Source organism: Hippoglossus stenolepis, chromosome 11 (genome assembly GCF_022539355.2).
Source record: "Hippoglossus stenolepis isolate QCI-W04-F060 chromosome 11, HSTE1.2, whole genome shotgun sequence".
In the NCBI taxonomy this organism is placed as follows: domain Eukaryota; kingdom Metazoa; phylum Chordata; class Actinopteri; order Pleuronectiformes; family Pleuronectidae; genus Hippoglossus; species Hippoglossus stenolepis.
The window spans coordinates 10,102,982-10,123,428 of NC_061493.1; the positions used below are offsets into that span (position 1 = coordinate 10,102,982).

The following is a 20,447-nucleotide window of genomic DNA, read 5'->3' on the forward strand; positions in this document are numbered from 1 at the left end:
GGTGCAGAACAATCCAATCTCATTGCGTCACGTCGGATGTAGCTGCGTGTCCCCAAGAACTGATGTCTGCGAGCAAACATTCGACCATTCTTGTCAGCACAGATCGAATCAGTGAAAGAAACTGGGCCACATCCTCAGAGTGCCATATTGGATTGAAAAGCAGCGGTGATAGAGGCAATGATACAAGTGGAAATTTCTCAGGTTGAGGTTTTCTGTGCGTAGTAGCAGCCCGGCCGGGGTGTGTCATGGTGTGTATTTTCACTTCGTTTATGAGTGTACTCACAGGCTCCCAGTGCTGTGGGTCTCAGTGCTGCAGTATGATAGCATCCTGTCAGGTGTTCAGCAGCAGCAGACCGCCACTGGCTGCGAGCTGTGACAGACAAACAGAACTATGACTCTGACAACCAGTCTTGTCATTATCATTAAACACTTTTATTTTTCTCTCTCACCCTGCCCCTCTTCTTTTCTGCACCTCTCTTCTTTTCCATCCTCTTTTTTTGCTTTTGTGCAGCCAACTGGCCCGAACTGAACGGTAAGAAAACAACAAACTTCTCAGTTCTCAAACTTGCATGAGAAGATTGGTTTTTTTAAAATTCGAATGAGATTTTGCAGGTATAGGAAGGACATGCAGGTTTGATGTTCAATGTCAAGTGACCACTGAGGAGTGTGCAACTGTTTTGTCTCTGCAGACCAGATGGGCGGAGGTGGTCTGTGGCGTCAGTTCCCTCGTCTGGATACTGCACCAATGCACCCAGTTCATCAGTATCTGTAAGCTCACACTGTTTCTGTGTCTCTGTGTCGCCCTCTTTCTTTTTTCTCTGTAAGACCTGTCTGTCTTTCCTTTGTCAGATCATCAACATTTCTCCAACACATGCCAGGAGAGCATTTATCTTCCTGTTTTACTTATTCTCACCGCATCAGTGACTTTACAGTGATGTGATGTCTTACGGTGCAGAATGACTAAATCCATCAAACTTTATTTGTATGCACTTTTCATACAGGTTAGTGCAGTTTGAAGTGCTTCACAATTGACTGATGAGCCAATAATAAGACAAAAAAATCCCATCACATTATACACCCTGCCTATAAATGGTAAAAATAGCTTTAAAGTGCACCATAAGTCCTTTTTTACGCCCTGAACCAGGATCGTGTTTTAGATGAAGTGAAAAACGTGTGCACCTTTTACCCAACAACTAAAGATGATTTAATTTGTGTTATAGAAGTTTAAAGTGATGCTTCACCCAAAATTCTATATTTAGATATGGAAATCTCATCACCTGTAGAAATGAAAATTCATTGTGAAAAGTTTGTTTATTAGGCAAGTTGTTTAAACATATACAAGCCAACATACTTGACCCTGTTCTTGAGATTTGTCTCAAGTAATTCAGGCTAACTTGAGGCTTGATGTGTCAATCCTGGATATTGCATGCTCTTATTTTGAAGGGAAAAAAAGGCAACTGAGTAGAAAGTTGAAACTGGATTACCTAATTTTAGTTATAAGTCTCATTTTCTGTGTGTTGCTATTATTTTGTTCCACATTTTGCAGCAAAATTATTCCACTGTTTACACACTTGTTATACACTTAGATATAACCAATGAATAGACCACCAGTGATGCTGGTTGGTGGAGTTGACATGCAAGAGACATTTAAGTAATAATGATCTCCCTGCTGTGAAAATGAAACTTTACTAAATCTGTAAAAGCAAATAATTCTATGAAGTATGATGTCATCTCTTTTAATGACTCAGCTAAAACAGGATCTATCCAGTGATGAAGCATCCTTCCATCATCTGCCTTCAACCACAGTTTCCAACACAGAGAGGAAACAGGAATGAATCCTCACATGCCTCCCCCACAGTTTTCTGGGAATGATTTACTCAAGAACGGTTATAATTGACGATGGACTGTTTTATATTTTGTGACAAAATACACAAAACTTGTACTCAGTGTGGTGGGTTTTCTGGCAAAATGCAACTATCAACTCTGTGTTCGTGGTGAAACTAAAGAGATTAAGGCATTCAGAGTGGTTGGAAAGTCATACACTGTAGTTAATGTTTCACAACGTGACCATTCTTCTCAAATAAATGACTTCATGACTAATTGATTTGAGCTGCACTCTGCATAGCCGCTTCAGACGGAGGGAAAGTACAGGGATAATAAGTCTAATCATTAAAACAACAGGTCTTGATGAAATGCATGCTTTCTCCTTCCTGCCTGACATCACAAAACGAGGAGGGGCCGTGCAGTGTTTTCAAATGTTCTCACTCAGCTTTTCCTCTCAGGAAAAAGTCAAATGAGGGGAGCGAGTCCAGTCCCAGCTACAACCAACGGTTATTTGTCGAGGGTTTCTTCGGCGATTATCTTGATTTTGTTCTTCAAAGTCATTATCGAAACTGCAGTCGGTCGTAGCAAAACAATACCCAGCTCCTCTGGAACGGTTGTAATTTTGTACGGCCAACCACATGGCTTTTAGTCAGTGAGGTCAGCCCTCATCGCACAATGGTCCTTTCAGGCTCGCTGTCAGTGAGGTCTTTATACTGCTCTCACTTGCTTCTGACACGTCTACAGTTTCCTCCTCAGGGTATCTTTCTCCTCCATCTTTTTTATCACTTCTTTTCTGTCTCTTTCATGCTCTTGTTTTTTCTGTCTTTCAGTTCCCTTTTCACTCTGTTGTTTTTACCTCTGTTAGACGTTTTTCCTTCCTGCAGTCAGTCAGTTCCCTTTGCTCTTCCTCCAGTGAAACACAAGATCCCAGCCAGATGGGAGTTCTCATAAATTCCAGGCTGCGTGTCACATATTTTGGCTTGGAAAGAGAAAACCAATGCATGCGTTGGCCAACGCAACAGCTGTTGCTGCCTTCCTCGGGGTGTGCTGCAGCAGGAACGGACAAAATGCTGCTTCAGGGGAGCAGAACACTAAATCTCACAGAGTCCCCTTTTTTAAAAGTAAAAAGGGGATTTGTGATGTTTTACTTTGCTGCAGAGTTTCTCAACACCCCCTTGTTAAGTCTTACATCTAATTCAGATCCATAGAAGAACACGAAAGCCTTTAAGACTCTGGGTATTAACAGTATAATGAGTGAATATATGAGAGAGGAGTGGTGTGACTTATCAGAGGAAGCTCAGGATGTTATATCATCAAAGCTGCAAAAGCAAAACCTGACATAGTTACAAATGTGCAAAGAAAAGTAGGCTATAAAGAGAATAAGTAAGTTAGTAAGTAGATGACACTGTTAATTACATATTTAAAGGGATTACACTTATTCTTTCTCAATGTAACTTCTCTTTGTCCACTGTGTGCTTTTCCCTCCCAGTCCTCTTCTTCCCAGGAGTTATTGCACCAGTTGCCCTTCCAGCCCACACAAGATGATCTCCACTTCCTGTTCAAGCATTTCCGGAGTACAGAGAGCGTGGCGGACGAAGAAGGAGCACACCCCCCGCCCGCTGTCAGACTCCGCTCACGCAGTCTCAGGTAGATTGGAATCATACAATAACTGCACCAGATGTATGGACTGTTTGCTTGTTACACAAACATTCCCATAACACCACACTGCACTGGAAGGAGAGATAATGACGCCCTTAAGGTCTGAAGTCTGCTCAAACACACTGTTAATTTCTGAAATATTATTATTCCAGAAATTAGATACTAATATAACCAGTTTTAAAAGAAGTTGAATTATCACAGTGCAAAATGCCAGTATATCAGTATGCTAGCTCATATGCTCAACTGTCTGGATTTGACAAGTGTGGTCTTGGTTGACATTATGCACATAATGCAGAACATTGTGAAGGAGCTGCTCACAGCTCAACAAAAACTTCATATCTCAGCCTCACTCTCGCCCTTGTGTTTAAATGACTTATTTAAGCTTGTAGGTCAATTGGTAACTAAATGGTGAACGGTAACATGCTGAACATCAAGGCCGTGACTGTGAATATTATTACTAGAATGGCACTAAGAGAGCGCATACCTCCGTCAAGGCCAAACAATCCCCCTATGAAACCACAGTTAAATTTGCTAGATCCAGGTTTTTTATTTTATTCGCACTAAATTGTGCACACTCACACACACACCAGTCCCATAAATATACCAGAGTTCTTTAAATCCATTCATTATTTTCGGAGAAATCAAGGACAATGTTGAGAAACACCGTATCTCTCAATGTTAAAGAAAGTAAGAAGAATTCCTGGATCTACCCCATGATCCATGATCCAGCGCGTCATTTGAGTTATATATGGTTATCGTTTTGGTAGTTACAAACAAACACTGAAAATGTAACCTCTTTGATAATTAAAGCAAAAGTTCAGGCATTAATTCTTATTTTTCACATTCAACTAAAGTTTCTTATCTTCCAGTAAAATAATAATCATGTTAGCTAAAAAGCTTTGTCGTCATTTCTGTGGCCCTGTTCAGGTGTCTGTCTTACTGTAACTGCAATGTGATGCCGTGATCATTCTGCTGTACTAAATGAATATGAGAGCTATGGAGCTCATATAAATCCCACCACCTCCACAAGCTTAAGACACACGGTGTGCACCAAACCTTGTGTGTGCATTTCCTGTTAAGCAGCTACTTACCCAAAGATGGATTTAAAATATATTTATGAGAGACAAATTAATGGTAAGCAGCGCTGCAGCCACCGAATATCCTACAGTGAGTAATGGTGTGTAATTAATGAGCTGTAAAATGAAATGAACGAACCCTTAGGATTTGAATATGGCGTAATGATTATCTTATGTGCTTCTGGAGGAAGCCTCTCTGCTGGTTACTTGTAATCTCCTGGAAAAGAAAACAACAATTTCTCATCTAACAAGCCCTCGAAAGAGCTCTGGTGTTGGGGAGTTGTGAGAATACTCCATCCAAACTTTTATGATGCGTTGTTGACCGTGTTGCACACATCTTGATGTGTTTTTGTTTCTGTGACATGTTCCTGCCTGTGCCACACAGTCACACATACTGTACACACACAATTAAAACACAATCCCACATGCACACAGATATATCCTGAGGCTATCCTCAGGTTTACAAAGGAGATTTAATACTCTAGATAAGTCAACTGTTCTATGTTTGCAGAAGTGGTTGTTTTCTCCTTGCAGTTAAGACTCAAGTTAAAAAAAAATCTTTATCCTTATTATTAATATCTTATCCTCTTATAATATTGGTTGTTATTTTAAAGGTTATTGTTCTTTAAAGGTTATAAAGTTCTGAATATAGTTAAAGGTATAGTATGCATCAGTATGTTTAATCACATTATCAAAGATAATTCCAGCAATATTTAAACCCAGAGTAATCCTTGATTTTATTAAAGGTAATGGGACGTGTCATTTATTTGAGTCACAGCCGCTTTCATTGCCATTTGCTGCGTAATGTGAATAACACTTAATACATTACCTCATCTATGAACATGAACTTCGTCTGAATCATGTCGGGTAGAGTTTTATTGACAGTGGTTTTGAGGACAACAACATCATCAAACTAGGCATTTGTTTGTTTTGATTGAGTTGCATATTATACATTTAACGATTGTCAACTTTTTAGTTTGATTGTAGAAGTTTATGCTCCGGAATGTTTCTTTTCTACATGTAAAAAAGAAACCTTGTCTTTCAGATGGTTTGTTAATGTGACCTCTGGCTGATCAGCTGCTCAGAGATGAAACATGAGATTCTAGAAACTCCGTAACAACAGCAGAGAGAAAATCCGTAGCTTACTAAAATAATGTAACGGACTTTTGCAATGCCATTAAACGCATCTATATTACTGCATGTGTTAACTATGGGATTAATATGACTCTCCATGTTGCTAAAATAGCTCCAGAGGGTGTGTGAAGCATTTCATAGGGGGCAAACGGTGGCTGTTGCCCTCTCTGTGGTGACCCAGAAATAGTAAAGTGCTTGTCACATGTCGATATTGTTATTTGTAGTGTGATGTATTGGGGCACCCAGCATTTCTATTTTGAACACGTGATGACAGTTCATAGACATGTAACGTGTATGGACGGTTTAAAAGGTGCCCCCTCGTAACTGAAGCCCCCTGCAGACAACAGATGTGGTCACGGATACTGCACATGATAACTTGATCTGAAATCTGAATCCTATTAGTGTTGGAACGGCCGTAAACACTTTGAGTTGGAATTTACTGATCAAAAGTTTATAGATTTTGTGTAGCTTTAACATTATTTTTGTTATTGACATATTATTTCTCCACATCAGCATATCATCTGTTAATTTAACTTAAAAAAACCTTTTATGTAATATTAACCTCTTCTCCTGTTTCATCACCTCTCCATCCATCCTCTAGCATCCATCATTTATTTGTTTTACCGTGCATAAATATTGTTTGGTATTTATTGTTGTGGTATTTCTGATCAATTTGTCTGTTCTTTCTTTTGCCTGTTTCCCTTCCAGCCCTGGACGGACCTGTGGAACATTTGACAATGAGATTGTCATGATGAATCATGTTTACAAAGAACGATTTCCGAAGGTAGAATCATCTGCTTTTCTCGTCTTATTTGTAATTTTTTTTTGCTTTCTCAATTTGAAGTGTTGCTTATGTATCTTCATGCAAAATGATGATCTACAATAGTGGGGTTGAGCTTTGTTACACATGGAAACCAGGACAGGAGATTTTATGCTCCTGGCAAAGTCAAAATCTCGAGTCACTCACCACTGGGATTTAAAGTAACAGTTAATAAAGCACCACTGTCACTGCTATAAATGACTTCCTCCATCTTGGTTGTTTTCCAGGCGACGGCACAGATGGAGGGTCGGCTGCTCGACATCATCGCAGAGTGTTCCCCGGGCAGCACTCTGCCCCTGGCTGACGGCGTGCTGGGATTCATTCAGCACCAGCTGCTGGAGCTCGCCAGAGACTGTCTGGACAAGTCCCAGAAAGGCCTGGTCACCTCCAGGTACTTTGTGGAGCTCCAGGAGAAGCTGGAGAAGCTGCTACACGAGGTGGGTGTTCTCCATCTTCAGCAAATCTTTAAGAAAAATACTGTGGCTCATTTTGGGCACTGTTTATTATTCATCCAGTCAGCCGTGTCTGTTTCCTTCTAATTTACTGCCAGTGGGTTTTTGATGGTTGGTAGCTCAGATTGCCCTCTGGGACATTACAGCATATGACACTGTAGCTACACTGGGATTATTGAATTGAAGTTGCCTGTTTGATTGGCTGTCATCCGAAGCAGACTCCAGTTCATTGGCGAGTAATGGTGCTGTCATTTTCTATTATTGCATCGATTTGTGTAGTGGTCAAGTGTTTGCTTATGTAATGATTGATTACATGACCTTTCCACCAACAGTTCTCCTGCAGCAAATGCTGCCTTCTGCTAAATAAATCACAGCCTCTGCTGCAGAATGACTTTCTCTTTTTATTCAGAAAGTTGGATAATCTTACAATGACTTCATTTCTAATGGGGCCATAGTTTGCACACTCTCTCATTGCGGTGCTTTTTTGTGCTCTTCCAGTTTCCTAGCAGCTTTGTTTATCCTACGGTTCAACAAGGAAACACATTTTGTGTATAATTCCCACTAAACCACATTTCTAAAATAATTTTTCATCCCAGAAAAAGTTTATTTTAAGCAAACAGTCCCATGCGGTCAAATGTTAATATGGTTTACTTTGTCCCTCTGCTTGTTAGTTTTTCCGATGGTTTAATATTTCATGCTGCTGTGATTCTGTTTGAATATTACCTTTAAAGAAAAACCTCTGACTCTGAACCCTGACTCACATCTTTTACCATCTCTGCAACACAGACTCTGAACCTGCTGTTTGACCAAGGCAAGGCAGTGTTAGACTAAGATATGCAGACAATGGGATTCAATAATAGTGTGTTGGCAGGTATAATTTATTAATCTGGCAAGGCAGCAAGCAGAAACGAGCATTGATGCAGTATGTCTAAATATCAGCCCCAATCACTTGAATCAACAACAAATAAAGTAAGAAGATGAAATAGGTGCTAAAAATAATGTGAGGCAGGGTAAAGTGCCTCTGTGGATGAGCTGTCGTGCCAATTTGCACGAGCTGTGTGGCGGCACAAGTTGCAATAATAATCCATTATCCTTTGTCTTTTTCCTGATCAGGCATATGAGCGTTCAGAGAGCGAAGAGGTGCCCATCATCACCAAACTGGTCAAGAAGATTCTCATCATCATCTCCAGGCCTGCCAGGCTCCTGGAGTGTCTGGTAAGAATAATTCACAGACAAAGTAGTGATTATATGTAAGTGACACAACATTTGTATAATGTTCAGCAATGTAGAGCCTTGAGTTAACTGTCCCCTCAAATGCAGGGGTGACATTCGACTCTAGTGATGTCGTAATGATAGCTTCTGCAGTAATAATACCAGTTGTTGTTGTTATTGGAATAAGCCAAGAGCAAGTTCAACTTGTTGGATAAAAGTGCAATGAAATCACAACACGTCTTTTGTTCTCTCTTCTCCAGGAGTTTGATCCAGAGGAGTTTTACCAACGTTTGGAAGTTGCGGAGGATCATGCTAAGGTCGGCCAGGGCATCAAGACTGATCTTCCCAAATACATCATCAGCCAGCTCGGCCTCCACAGAGATCCTCTGGAAGGTGCAGCACCAACTTCCTACTCTGATTTTATAAATGTTTCTACTCCATTGCCTATTTAGGTATTTTAGAATAGTTTTCTTTCAATTTCAATTGCACTATATTTTTGATGGATTGTTGCCGTGATTATTAGAGCATGATCTAATCATTCAACAATATTTACTTTCTTCAAATGTGCATCTATTGAAAGTTATACTAACAAAATTAGCAGGTATACATTGTTTTTAAATGCGGGCAAACCCACTAAGAAAAAGAGATCGAGTCCTTTCCCATTGCCAGTAGAGGAGTTTGCCTTTCTGTTTTATTTCCTGGCGAGTCCTGTCCGACACCAGAAACTGAGAAGCTCTCTCACCTCGCTGTCTTGCCAGTGTTGCATTTTTCATGATGCGAAGAAAATATCACTGTTGCACATTGTTCCCAAGATGTAAAAAACAACAAGTACACAAACATTCATGTCTATTTACTCGCCAATACACAGAAGTTAACTGTGCATCATGAAGTTGTGCTGAAATGGGCACCGCTAGCATCTAAACTGCCAAAATGAAGAAGTTAATGCCTTCACCCAGGTGTCAGGTGGAAAAGGGGCTTTATTTTCTCTCCATACAACTACATGAAGAACTAATAAAGATCATATCGAGGTAATTGCAAACTCAATTTCAGAGCTTCCCTATATTTTCCTCAGCTCTGACTTTTTGTTAGTCCTTCCCTCTCCAGTCATGCAGGTTGTGTTTTTACTACAGGACAGCACTGCCTTCCAGATCCAGCTTCCAGTCCTCAACTGAATTTGATGCTGTTAATCATTAAAATTAAGAGACGCAAAAAACAAACCTGCCACCAAATTTGCTATATATATAGTGACAGCTGTCTGATTTTGTTTTACTGAGCCTCATTAGTATAATTGCTGACAGTTGATTAAACATTCACTGTCATCATTGGAGCTGATTTAAGCTGAATGGAGTTTGATCTGTGTGTCTGATGCTGTTACAGAGATGGTCCATCTGGAGCAGACGAGCCCGAGTCACAGGTCGACCAGCAAAGATTCCGATGACACTGGAGAGACGACACTAACGCAGGTATAACACAGTTTAACTTGAACAGCAGAGATGTAGTTCATATACTTGAAATGAGTTTTACAGAATTAACAGTGGTGGGCAAAGGAATCTTAATGGCAGTGGAAGTTGTTCTGAATAACGTAGAGCGAAACAACACTGAAGGGGTTGATTTAACAGTTTAAGTGGTGAATGGAGCCTTTTCAGAAATAATGCAGCAAATAAGTTGATGTTATTTTCCGTCTCATTTTCTGATGTGTGTGATTCAGAGCCGAGCAGCATGCACCCCTCCTCGTAGGAAACCACTGGAGAGTGACTTTGAGACCATCAAACTCATTAGCAACGGCGCCTATGGGTGAGTAAGACAGACTGACTCACTCTCTTTGTGGACAGTAAATGAATGAGTTTTTAATGAATAAAAAGCACAACAAAAAACTCAAGTGAAGATGGTTTGTTGTTATATTTTTGTGTTTACGGACTTTATGTAATCTCTCAAATGATCTCCCTTCCACATCTGTCATGCCCTCATTATATCTGTTTGTTCTGTCGTGTTCCTCATGTCCCTCCCTCCATGCAGAGCTGTATTTCTGGTGCGCCACAAGGAAACCCGTCAACGCTTTGCCATGAAGAAGATAAACCGGCAGAACCTGATCCTAAGGAACCAGATCCAGCAGGTGTTTGTGGAGCGGGACATCCTAACATTTGCAGAAAACCCATTTGTGGTTTCTATGTTCTGCTCTTTTGAGACACGGAGGCACCTCTGCATGGTCATGGAGTATGTGGAAGGTAGGGTCGGTTTGGATTGGACTCTAAACTTAAACAATTAACATTTATTAAAAGGTTTTCCACTTTTTCCCACTGATCTAACAGAGCTCATCATGTTGGCCTCCTTTGTCCTTTAAGGTGGGGATTGTGCAAACCTATTGAAGAACATTGGTCCTCTGCCTGTGGACATGGCGCGGATGTATTTTGCAGAGACCGTCCTGGCGCTGGAGTACCTTCACAACTACGGCATCGTACACAGAGACCTCAAACCTGACAAGTACGTCTCCAGCCACTCACTAAAGATAAAACAACCTCACACATTTCACATTTCTTCTCTCTTTTATCTAAGGCAGCACCTCACTCCTTTCAAGCTCTCATCATTTTGGATTTATCATAAGTTTTTAAACACCAAGTCTTTCCGAAGTTGGAGCCGAATTCTCTGAAATATGCTGCCTTTAATGTTTTTTTTTACTGAATCTGAGAATTATGATTTGAGTAGCGTTTGATGCAACATTAAACATTCTTGTGTTTCCTTCCTTTTATAGTTTGTTAATCACCTCCATGGGCCACATTAAGCTGACAGACTTTGGACTGTCTAAGATTGGTCTAATGAACATGACGACCAACTTGTATGAAGGACACATAGAGAAAGACACCAGAGAGTTCATTGACAAACAGGTTTGTCTCCTCATGTCCTCCTCTCCTCATTCCTTCTGTTGTGTTTTTGACCTTAACTCACACCAGTTTCCGCTCTGTTCCTGTTGTTTTTACTCTCTGCAGGTCTGTGGGACTCCAGAGTACATCGCTCCTGAGGTGATCCTGAGGCAGGGCTATGGAAAGCCTGTGGACTGGTGGGCCATGGGCATCATCCTCTATGAGTTCCTAGTGGGCTGTGTGCCTTTCTTTGGAGACACACCAGAGCAGCTTTTTGGTCAGGTGGTAAATGGTAAGAGACCATTATTGTTCACTCCTCCTGGAAAGTTTATTTTTGTCTTCATGTTATATGGAACTGGATTGTGCTTCTTTGTCCAGATGACATAATCTGGCCCGAAGGGGAGGACGCTCTGCCTGCTGATGCCCAGGACTTTATCACTAGACTACTGAGACAGAGTCCTCTGGAGCGTCTAGGAACAGGTTGGTGGTAGTTAGACTTTTTGTGTCCCTGTGACCTCCTCAATTTTGGAGCCAATCACATGAGGCATTCCACTTGAAAGGGATTTCATAACAAGTCAGATGTGAAGAAAGCAAAAGTTTGGAATACATTTTAAGTTGCTCATTCACCTACATCACAATCGACATTCTGGATCTCAAATGTGAAAACTCACTGTTTTTCTTGGTCTTACATAATATATTTTTGGATTTTGGACTGCTTTTTTTTGTGACTGTTTTCTGATATTTTATAGAACAGACCAATAAAAGAAAATAATCATAAAATGAATGGATGATGAGAATATTCCTCAGTTGTGGCTCTACATGAAAGTAATCTAATCATTACACTGAATGTTTTCACAACAAAGTGATATAGTCTGGTGTCAAAGGAGGCTCTCCTTACATTTTGGCTGAGGATTAGCTGTAAACTGTGTTAAATGCCTTTTCCAGGTGGAACCACTGAAGTGAAGATGCACATGTTCTTCTTGGGTCTGGACTGGAACGGGCTCCTGAGGCAGAAAGCTGAATTTATACCTCAACTAGAGACTGACGAGGACACCAGTTACTTTGACAGTAAGTGGATTCATCCACAAATACACATACAGGCTTTTTGTGAAGCAGGATGCACTACTACTGATGTCTGATTTATTTTTTTTAGCTGTCAATTAGGGTAAAAACAATTTTTCCAAATGTTTTAATCTCATTAAAATTATACAGCTCGATCGGAGCGCTACTGTCACCTGGACTCCGATGAAGATGATGAAACAAATGATGATGAATCGTCTCTGGAGCTCCGTCAGTTCTCCTCTGTGGCCCATCGCTTCAGCAAGGTATTTGTTCTGGCTCTGCTCACTGATCCTCATGCAACCTTCTTTGCTATTACTAGATATATCCAATATAAATTACTTATTCATTGATAGAATACAGTATTGGTGTGAATTCTCAGGAAATAAACAGTGACAGTAACACATGACAAAAGTAGAGCAAAGCCTCACCACCCTTTCTGCTTGAACTCTAGGTGTACAGCAGCACAGAGCACCTGTCCACCTCTACGCCGTCCAACCAGAGCCTGTCGTCATCGGAGCGAAGCCACAGCGAGGAGAAGGAGGAGCGATGGGAGGGCAAGGGAGTCCTCTCTCCTGGCGACGGGTACAAACACTCGGCTTGTGGAGACAGGAGGGCAGATGGACACAGGGGGAGGTGAGAGCATGAAACACCAGAGAAAGTGATGTCCTTATTATGAGAGGAGAATGAACCAAGAAGAAATATGTGATTCTTCTCTTTTCATAAGATAGTAATGAAAATGTTGTAGTAATATGATTCAGTTCCCCCTCTGAGGCCAAATAAGATACTGCCATGATCTCAACTGAAAGAATTGTTGCTTTGGCAGATTAAACCAGTATTTTAAAAAAGATAATCAATTGTTAGTTTTTTCTTAAAATTCGTGTAATTAAAGAGCTGATTAACAGCATAGCAAAGCTAATTTCTTTGTACCTGTGGAAATCTAATACAAACTGAGAGAAGTTTGGTTAACTCTCTTTGGTTAAGGCATTTTGTTGCCTTTTTGTTTTTGTTATTTCTGGTCCATTATTGCAGTTTTTACAGAGAAAGCACAGTTTCTCACTTAACCCCATGTTTTATTGAGTGATCTTTTTCTCCTTAGCAGTCTGCGTCCTCGTGCTTCATCCAGTTCCTCCCAGTCAGAGCGCAGTGCCAGCCCGCTGGTGATGAACAGCACCCAGAGCCTTGACATCATGCCTCACTTTGCCATCTCTGCAGAAGAGGAAGGTAAGGCTAACAAACACAGACCTATTTATTTGTTGTCCATCCACTTACAAATTTGTCATGATATTTTGCAATTGTTAGCCCTCAGTGGTGTGACCTTTTGCTTCATAATCATAGACGGGATGGTTTCCAACCTGCGGCGCATTCGTCTCCGGAGCAACAGCACAGGGACTAGGCCGTCGTTCAGGAGAGGAGCATCTCGACGGATTGCTCACCAGCTGGAAACTCCAGAGAAACCCCGATCCCCAGCTGGCAAAGTCCCCAAGTCTGCCTCTGTCTCTGGCCTCTCTCTTATCATCACCCCAGGTAGACCGGGCAATAATCTGTACAAAATGTGAAGGAAATACATTTATATTTGTCCTTTACCTTAGTTCTTACTGAAGCTAGTATACATTTAATTACTTGGTTAGATTCCAGCCACAATAATTTTGTATGTGTTTTTAATAGGCTCCACCGTAACCTAACTATGTTTGCTAAGACTATTCATGTGTTTACAGTGCCCTCTACAGGTGGAACCTGTGTAAATCACAAACCTTTAATACTAGTTCTATGTCCATGGCAACTTTCTGACTAAGAATCATGTAGAGTGGAATAACCTTATTTTATGATTATTATTATTATTTTAGTAGTGTGGTGGAATTACTTTTATGAAATACTGTACAAAATTAACTAAAGTAGCAGAGGTAAATTACATACAATCCATAAACATTCAATTTTCTATTCATCTTCCTCTCCTGATCCAGACGACTCAGCAGCTCCTTCTACGAGCCCCAAATCTTCCTTGTCCCTGTCGTCCAACCCCTCGTCCAGAGACTCGTCTCCGAGCCGGGACCTGTGCGTCAGCGTCAGTTGCCTCAGGCCTCCTGTGGTCATCCACAGCTCTGGGAAGAGGTTTGGCTTTGCTCTGCGAGCGATCAGGGTCTACATGGGAGACAGTGATGTCTACACTGTCCACCACATGGTCTGGGTACGTGTCCTCATCTCAGATGTAGCTGGTGCTGTTAATCCTGTATGGAACATTCAGTATATTCAATATATATATATATATATATATATATATATAATCAAGTTCAACATCAAATTATTATGCAACATTTTTAAATTTGAAAATGACAATTTAAAACAACTTGCATGTACAGTTGTCATGGCCAAATCTGTGTTTTACTGTTTCATATGTTTTTTTTATAATTTCCAATGCACTAAATAAATGTTTAGATTTCACTGGTGTCTTTTTTTACTGAGTAAGTAAACTGGGAATGCTAATCATAGTAATCAGGTGACACATTGACTATAGTACTAACAGCTGATTAGGTGGTTGCTTGACCAGTAATTTTGATCGGAGGCTGTGTGTGTGTGTGTGTGTGTGTGTGTCCACAGTGTGTTGAGGAGGGCAGTCCAGCACATGAAGCAGGACTGAGGGCGGGTGACCTCATTACTCACGTCAACGGGGAGTCGGTCCAGGGACTCGTCCACACTGAGGTGGTGGAGCTCCTGCTCAAGGTAAAAGGGCTTGTTATGCCTTACAATGTCTTTTTAGTATATAACAATCTAAATGTAGACCCTCCCTGTTAAATATATACATTTTCTGTCAGGGACATGTCATTTTGTGGCTCTTCACCTGCCTTGTAGATACGTATTTATGGTCTGTTTTAAACAGAGTGGCAACAGAGTGACCTTGCAGACGACTGCACTGGAAAACACTTCCATCAAAGTGGGCCCGGCCAGGAAGTCGAGCTATAAGTCCAAGATGGCCCGGCGCAGCAAGAAGAGCAAGAAGAGGGACGGACAGGACGGGTACGTGAAGGGGGAATGAAGTCATCACTGTAACATTTTGAACTGTCTGAATCTTATATCAAAGCTCAGTTAAATTTCACTTTGCCAGTGACCAGCCAAAAATCATACATTTCTATTCTGTAAATTTCATTTTAGTTAATCTATGAAACTAAAATTGTTCATTTGACATTGATGGCATAGGATTAATACTTCAAGGGAAAAAGGGAGCTGGGGGTGCCCTACACAATTGTTGTTGCTGTGGACTAATGTTAACAGCCATTCTTTGCAACGCCCCTGCTAATGAGCAAAATTCCAGAAGTTGAATGGATCTTAGTTTATGAAAGTTGTTGTTTTCTCTGGGTATTTTTTATTTACTTGGGTAACCATGAAAAAGACAAAAAGAAAGAACAATACAATGAACTAGATCTGACGTCCACTTTTTGTCATTTGCAGCAGACGACGTAGCATCCTGAAGAAGCTGTCGAAGCACACGCCGCCTCCGCCCATGCAGAGCAGTCGCAGCTTCTCCTCAGGATTCCACCAGTCATCTAGCGACAGCCTCTCTGGTTCCCCCACGCAGAGTCTCTCTCCTGGGCCTTCCACACCCTGCCGCTCCCCTGCTCCAGACCATTCAGGAGGTGAGTGAGGATGCTGCAAAGTGTATCAAGTTCTCTTGTGGATCCTTTGTGCTTTGTGGTTGTCCGTTTCTGGTGGGAAAATAAAGTATTATTTCTCTCCCCTTCTGTTAGATTCGAGTTCTTCACCTTGTTCCAGCTCCCCGAACTCACCTGTTCCTCAGGCCCGCCCCAGTTCCTTGCATGTTTTGGGTCGCTACACCAAAGCCGGCCGCTGCAAGTCCACCAGCAGTATCCCTCCGTCACCGCTGGCCTGCATCCCACCTCCACATCCTCTCTCCCCCCAGTGCTCTCCATCCTGCCTCCCCAGTCACCCCAAGTCCCTGCAAGGTTTCCACGGCAAAACATTGTCCCCTCCCACTATAGCACGCCATTCTGTACGCCCCCGCAGTGCAGAACCGCCCCGTTCACCTCTCCTCAAGAGGGTCCAGTCAGCAGAGAAGCTGACTGGAGACAAGATGACCGGAGGGTACCATGGAGACAGGAAGGCCTACAGCACCCGCCGCCACACCATGGAGGTGCCTCTGTCTGAGGGGGAGGGGCTGGAGGACATAGAAGGGGACACAGCCACCGGGTTCGTTTGCGTCGGTGAGCATGGCCGTCAGGGGCTGTACATCGGAGGGCAGAGAGGCCACCAAGACGCAGCCAGCGGTATTGGCGAGCACCATCGTTCCACCATCTCTCCACACCGTAGCGGCAACCACCACTCCAATGACGTGGTGGTGATGAGGAAGCTGGCTCTGTCAGAACGCAGGGACTCCTTCAAGAAACAGGAGGCCGTGCAGGAAGTGAATTTTGACGACCTGGAGGAGAGAGAGGCAACGCCGAGCCCAATGCTTCCTGTCACGCAGCCATTCAAGGCGTCCTGGATCAACTCGGCCGTGGCAGAATCCAGCATGAAGCTGGGAGGAAGAGGATCACAGGGTACAACTACACAGCAGAGAGCCAATCCAAAAAACAAGGAAGAGTTTGGCAGAGATAATAGGTCAACAAAGTGACGGGAAGTCTTTGACCTGCAACTGTTCTTACAAGTGATGGCCTTGTGTGTCCAGAAAACTCTGACTAAGCCCCTTAATCATCATGAGCAACTGTCTGCAGACGGAAGAACAAAATTCAAACCACGTTCCTAAGTAATATATGCACCCTGCAACACTGTTAACAGAATAAGGACTGCAAAACTGTGTTTACTTCCTAGACGCTTGTTTTTTCTCTCTCGGTTCTCAAATCACTGTGGCACCAATATCTGATGTGATTTGTAAATATTTTTTGTTTTACAATTGAGAAACCTATTTATGACTTTTTTTGGGGTTGTTGAAAATGCCTTGGATACTTCAGCTGTTCTTATTTCAGGAATTGCACAAATAGAAAAAGCCACGCAACAGTTTCTCAATGTGATTTTTGCAGTAGGTGAAGAAAAGAGCAGTAAAAGTCAGCCAATATCATTCCCCGCGTCATTTTTCTATACCACCATGTTCAGAAAGAAACCCGCAGTGCTACTTCTGTAACATGTACTGTAGAATTCAAAAAAGATGTTTTGTGCTGCCTCAGATTTTTTTTTTGTGGTGGTGAACATTTAACCTCATCAATCCTGATTGCATTTTTTTTTTTTTTAAAGAACAAAATATCAACATCAAACCATTTGGAAAGTGTGATGCTGGTGCCAAAGCATGGTTTAAACAAAGAAACCATTCAAAAGAGGAACTGTAGTTGTACATAAGAAGCTTCGTGCATGTGTGGGCGTCACCGCTACTTGCCGCCTGTGCTGTTAACTCCTCGCAGCGGTTTCAACCACAGCCTGATCACCATGCAGGTGTGTAGATAAAGCTTTCGCAAGTACATTTTCGAAACCCGGGTGTTTCCTCCGTCTTCTAAATACCTTGTTGAATCAAGCCTCCGTCCGGCTCCTCGCAAAACCTTGTCTCGGTGAAGTGTTTGCACAAGTCGTCGTAGTGGTAGAACAGTTGGAGCGCATTTCCATTTCAGGACGATCTCTTTTCTCTGTGGGTTTCAAATATTGTACAGTGGATGCAACAAACAAAAAATGGCTCCCGTGGCTGTTTTTTCATGTGTATTATGAATGAATGTTTACAATTTAGTGCAAATATGTGTGTGGACTCGTCATGGTTTTTGTTAAATTATTATGAAGAAAAACAACAACAACAAATGAATGACAGGGAATGGGCAGAATTCATCCAGATGGAGGAATGAGTCGAGACGATCGCTCCTTTTGTATATTTTGATATGGAAACAGTCTTGTTGCAGTACTAATAGCCTATGCTGTTGATGTATATTGTATAAACAATGGTGGACCTTATAGCAGCTGTAGGTGGTGTTTCTTTGAAAGTGACCTTGTAAGGGTAGATGGACTCCGAGGTGAGGATCTTTATCTCTCGTTTTAATGAACCTGATTGTGCGTGGTACACATCCTAGTTGCGTTTTCCCACAGTTTTATTGCACATTTGGATCTTTTTTTTAACCTCGTTTGATAAGCCCTGAGTTTTTTTTTAACATGAGCGAGATTTGAGCGTTACAGTGAGGATGGAGATATGAAAGTAAGGGATTTGGTTTTCTGCTATAGGTTCCTCCTCTGTATTTTTGTTCCAATTTTGAAGCTGTTTTGGTTTTGTTTTTATTCCGAAAACGACTGGATCAGCAGCCAACAATGCCTCCCGTCTTGTTTTATTTACATTTGTTACACAGAAGACACGTGCGTCTTGTGTTTTGAGTCACACGAAGGCGCACATCTTTGTTTTATGCAAAGTTGAAGGAACTTAAAATGGTAATTTACAAGTCGTGAATAACGGTTATGGATTGGGGGGGTTCAATTGAGACGTAATGAGATTTTTTTTCATTGAAAAAAAAAAAAATACCAAGTGTGTGGGATTTATCTCTGAATTTCTGATGCAATATACCTGTACATCCTCGAATGTACTGATGATTTCACATTTTCATTTTGCATCACCACCAAAACATCTCTTGACCTGTAAATTGTATCATCAAGTCATGTTTTTTAAATCACAAGTTCATTTTGTGGGGTTCTAAGCAGCAGCAGTTCATCACACATCATCACAAGAAGCTCCTCATCTCTCTTTTTGCCTCTGTGTGTGTCTGTATGTGTGTGTGCGTGTGTGTGTGTGATAAAATCCATGTCCTCACACGGGTGCACAACTGTGACTCTCCACATTTGCCACACTCCTTATAGCGTAGTTGTGTGTTAGAAGTTGTTGTCCCCTCCTCAACCCCACCATGTCCCAGAATGACAAACTAGCCTTTGTGTAATTCTTTCCATGTGGATATCTGGTGCAGACTGGTGTGACATTGTCTGTTTTTTTTCTATTGTCTTAACAGTGCTTGAAATAAATGAATTGCAGAGGACTCAAAAGTCCAGGACTACAACAGCTTGTGTGTACCTGTCATTTGTCCCTCATACAACAATATTTGCAAGACTGTGGCAACACAAACTATCAGAATCTTTCTTAAATGTACTAATGGTCAAGTGTGACACTCCTCAGAGATCTTCACATGTCAGTTCTACACTACTGATTCATCTTTGTGGTACTAATACACAGGCAAAGCTTAGTATTAAAACTATCATGCATAACCCATACTGCTGCCACAATGATAGGTCTTCCAACACCCAACCTCTCTGATCTCAATTCTCAGGCCATCACCTGCATCACCACCTCAACAGCCATCAGGACACAGGTACAGTTCAATAAGGTGCCACAGGGCAAAAGTACCTGCAGCCAAGGCAGCACTATGACATCCTGTGGCTAACCCGGCCCTTTACTGTTAATGATAATGAGGCGTCCTTGCTTGTTACTATTTTTGTCTCGTGATGTGTTTGCTAAAGGTGTCACTCTGCTGTTTGTTTCATGGGACTTCGGTTGTTGGGGTGAAGGTGAGTGTGCATTGCTGGGAAACTGAAATGATGGTGGCCCACAAGGTCCAAGAGAAATCAGAACACACCACAGCAAATATGAAAAACTACAGAATATAAGAAGACACAGTGACAAACCTCAACAGCATCAACTTCTAAAAGAAAAGGTAGGTACCCTATTGACAGGGCTCGTCACTGATTGGACACACGCACTGTCCATCCTTTTGACTGTGTTGTGTGATCTGTTGTGTTTTCTTATTTACTACCACTGTGTTTCATTATTTACTGCATTGTATTTTATTATTCGCTGTTATATTTTCCTTTTTGCCATTGTGTTTTCTTATTTGTTGTGTTGTCTTATTTGTCACGTTTTCTTATATGTTGTGTTGTCTTATTTGTCATGTTTTCTTCTTTGCCAATTAGTTTTGTGATTTGTTGTTGTGTTAGGTTATTTGTCATTGTGTTTTATAATTACCAATGTGTTTTCTTATTTGCTGTTGGGTTTTGTGCAACTAACTAACTAACTAACTATCTAACCAACCAAAGTCAATAAGACTAAATACAGATAAAATCCAGATTTGTGCTGTTTCCAATTGTTATAAATAAAACAAGCAAAGCAAGATACACACTTATAATAGATATAGATGAACAGTTGCATGATAATAAAAAAGCTATAATAGAAGTGAGGTGTGGATTCATGTACAAAATAAGAGTTCTATCTGTTTAACGTGGTATTAAACATAGACTTTTCTCTTCTCATATGAACTGGACTCTGCAGTGAAAAATATCAAACTAAATGGCTTTAGTGGGAAACAGAATCAACTTTACAGCTTCAAAATCCTCA

At 41.4% G+C, this 20,447-nt stretch overlaps 1 protein-coding gene across 4 annotated transcripts in view; it reads left to right on the forward strand.

Moving 5' to 3' along the window:
* The window catches only part of mast3a (microtubule associated serine/threonine kinase 3a), a 31,760-nt gene extending 12,641 nt beyond the window's left edge, over positions 1-19,119 (forward strand). For 2 of the 4 annotated variants that reach the window (XM_035170170.2, XM_035170167.2), the window contains 24 exons: positions 512-532; positions 690-768; positions 3,314-3,471; positions 6,402-6,477; positions 6,741-6,950; positions 8,079-8,180; positions 8,438-8,570; positions 9,555-9,640; positions 9,886-9,971; positions 10,194-10,402; positions 10,520-10,658; positions 10,927-11,059; positions 11,162-11,327; positions 11,414-11,515; positions 11,981-12,103; positions 12,248-12,360; positions 12,549-12,730; positions 13,197-13,318; positions 13,433-13,621; positions 14,059-14,282; positions 14,693-14,815; positions 14,973-15,109; positions 15,542-15,726; positions 15,838-19,119. In XM_035170170.2, coding sequence (XP_035026061.2) covers positions 512-532; positions 690-768; positions 3,314-3,471; positions 6,402-6,477; positions 6,741-6,950; positions 8,079-8,180; positions 8,438-8,570; positions 9,555-9,640; positions 9,886-9,971; positions 10,194-10,402; positions 10,520-10,658; positions 10,927-11,059; positions 11,162-11,327; positions 11,414-11,515; positions 11,981-12,103; positions 12,248-12,360; positions 12,549-12,730; positions 13,197-13,318; positions 13,433-13,621; positions 14,059-14,282; positions 14,693-14,815; positions 14,973-15,109; positions 15,542-15,726; positions 15,838-16,721 — 3,982 coding nt within the window. In that variant the 3' untranslated portion in view covers positions 16,722-19,119. Of the gene's footprint in view, positions 1-511; positions 533-689; positions 769-3,313; positions 3,472-6,401; positions 6,478-6,740; positions 6,951-8,078; positions 8,181-8,437; positions 8,571-9,554; positions 9,641-9,885; positions 9,972-10,193; positions 10,403-10,519; positions 10,659-10,926; positions 11,060-11,161; positions 11,328-11,413; positions 11,516-11,980; positions 12,104-12,247; positions 12,361-12,548; positions 12,731-13,193; positions 13,319-13,432; positions 13,622-14,058; positions 14,283-14,692; positions 14,816-14,972; positions 15,110-15,541; positions 15,727-15,837 lie in introns of all 4 variants that reach the window. The other 2 variants (XM_035170169.2, XM_035170166.2) reach the window with 1 other exon arrangement.
* The last annotated feature ends 1,328 nt before the right edge of the window (positions 19,120-20,447 follow it).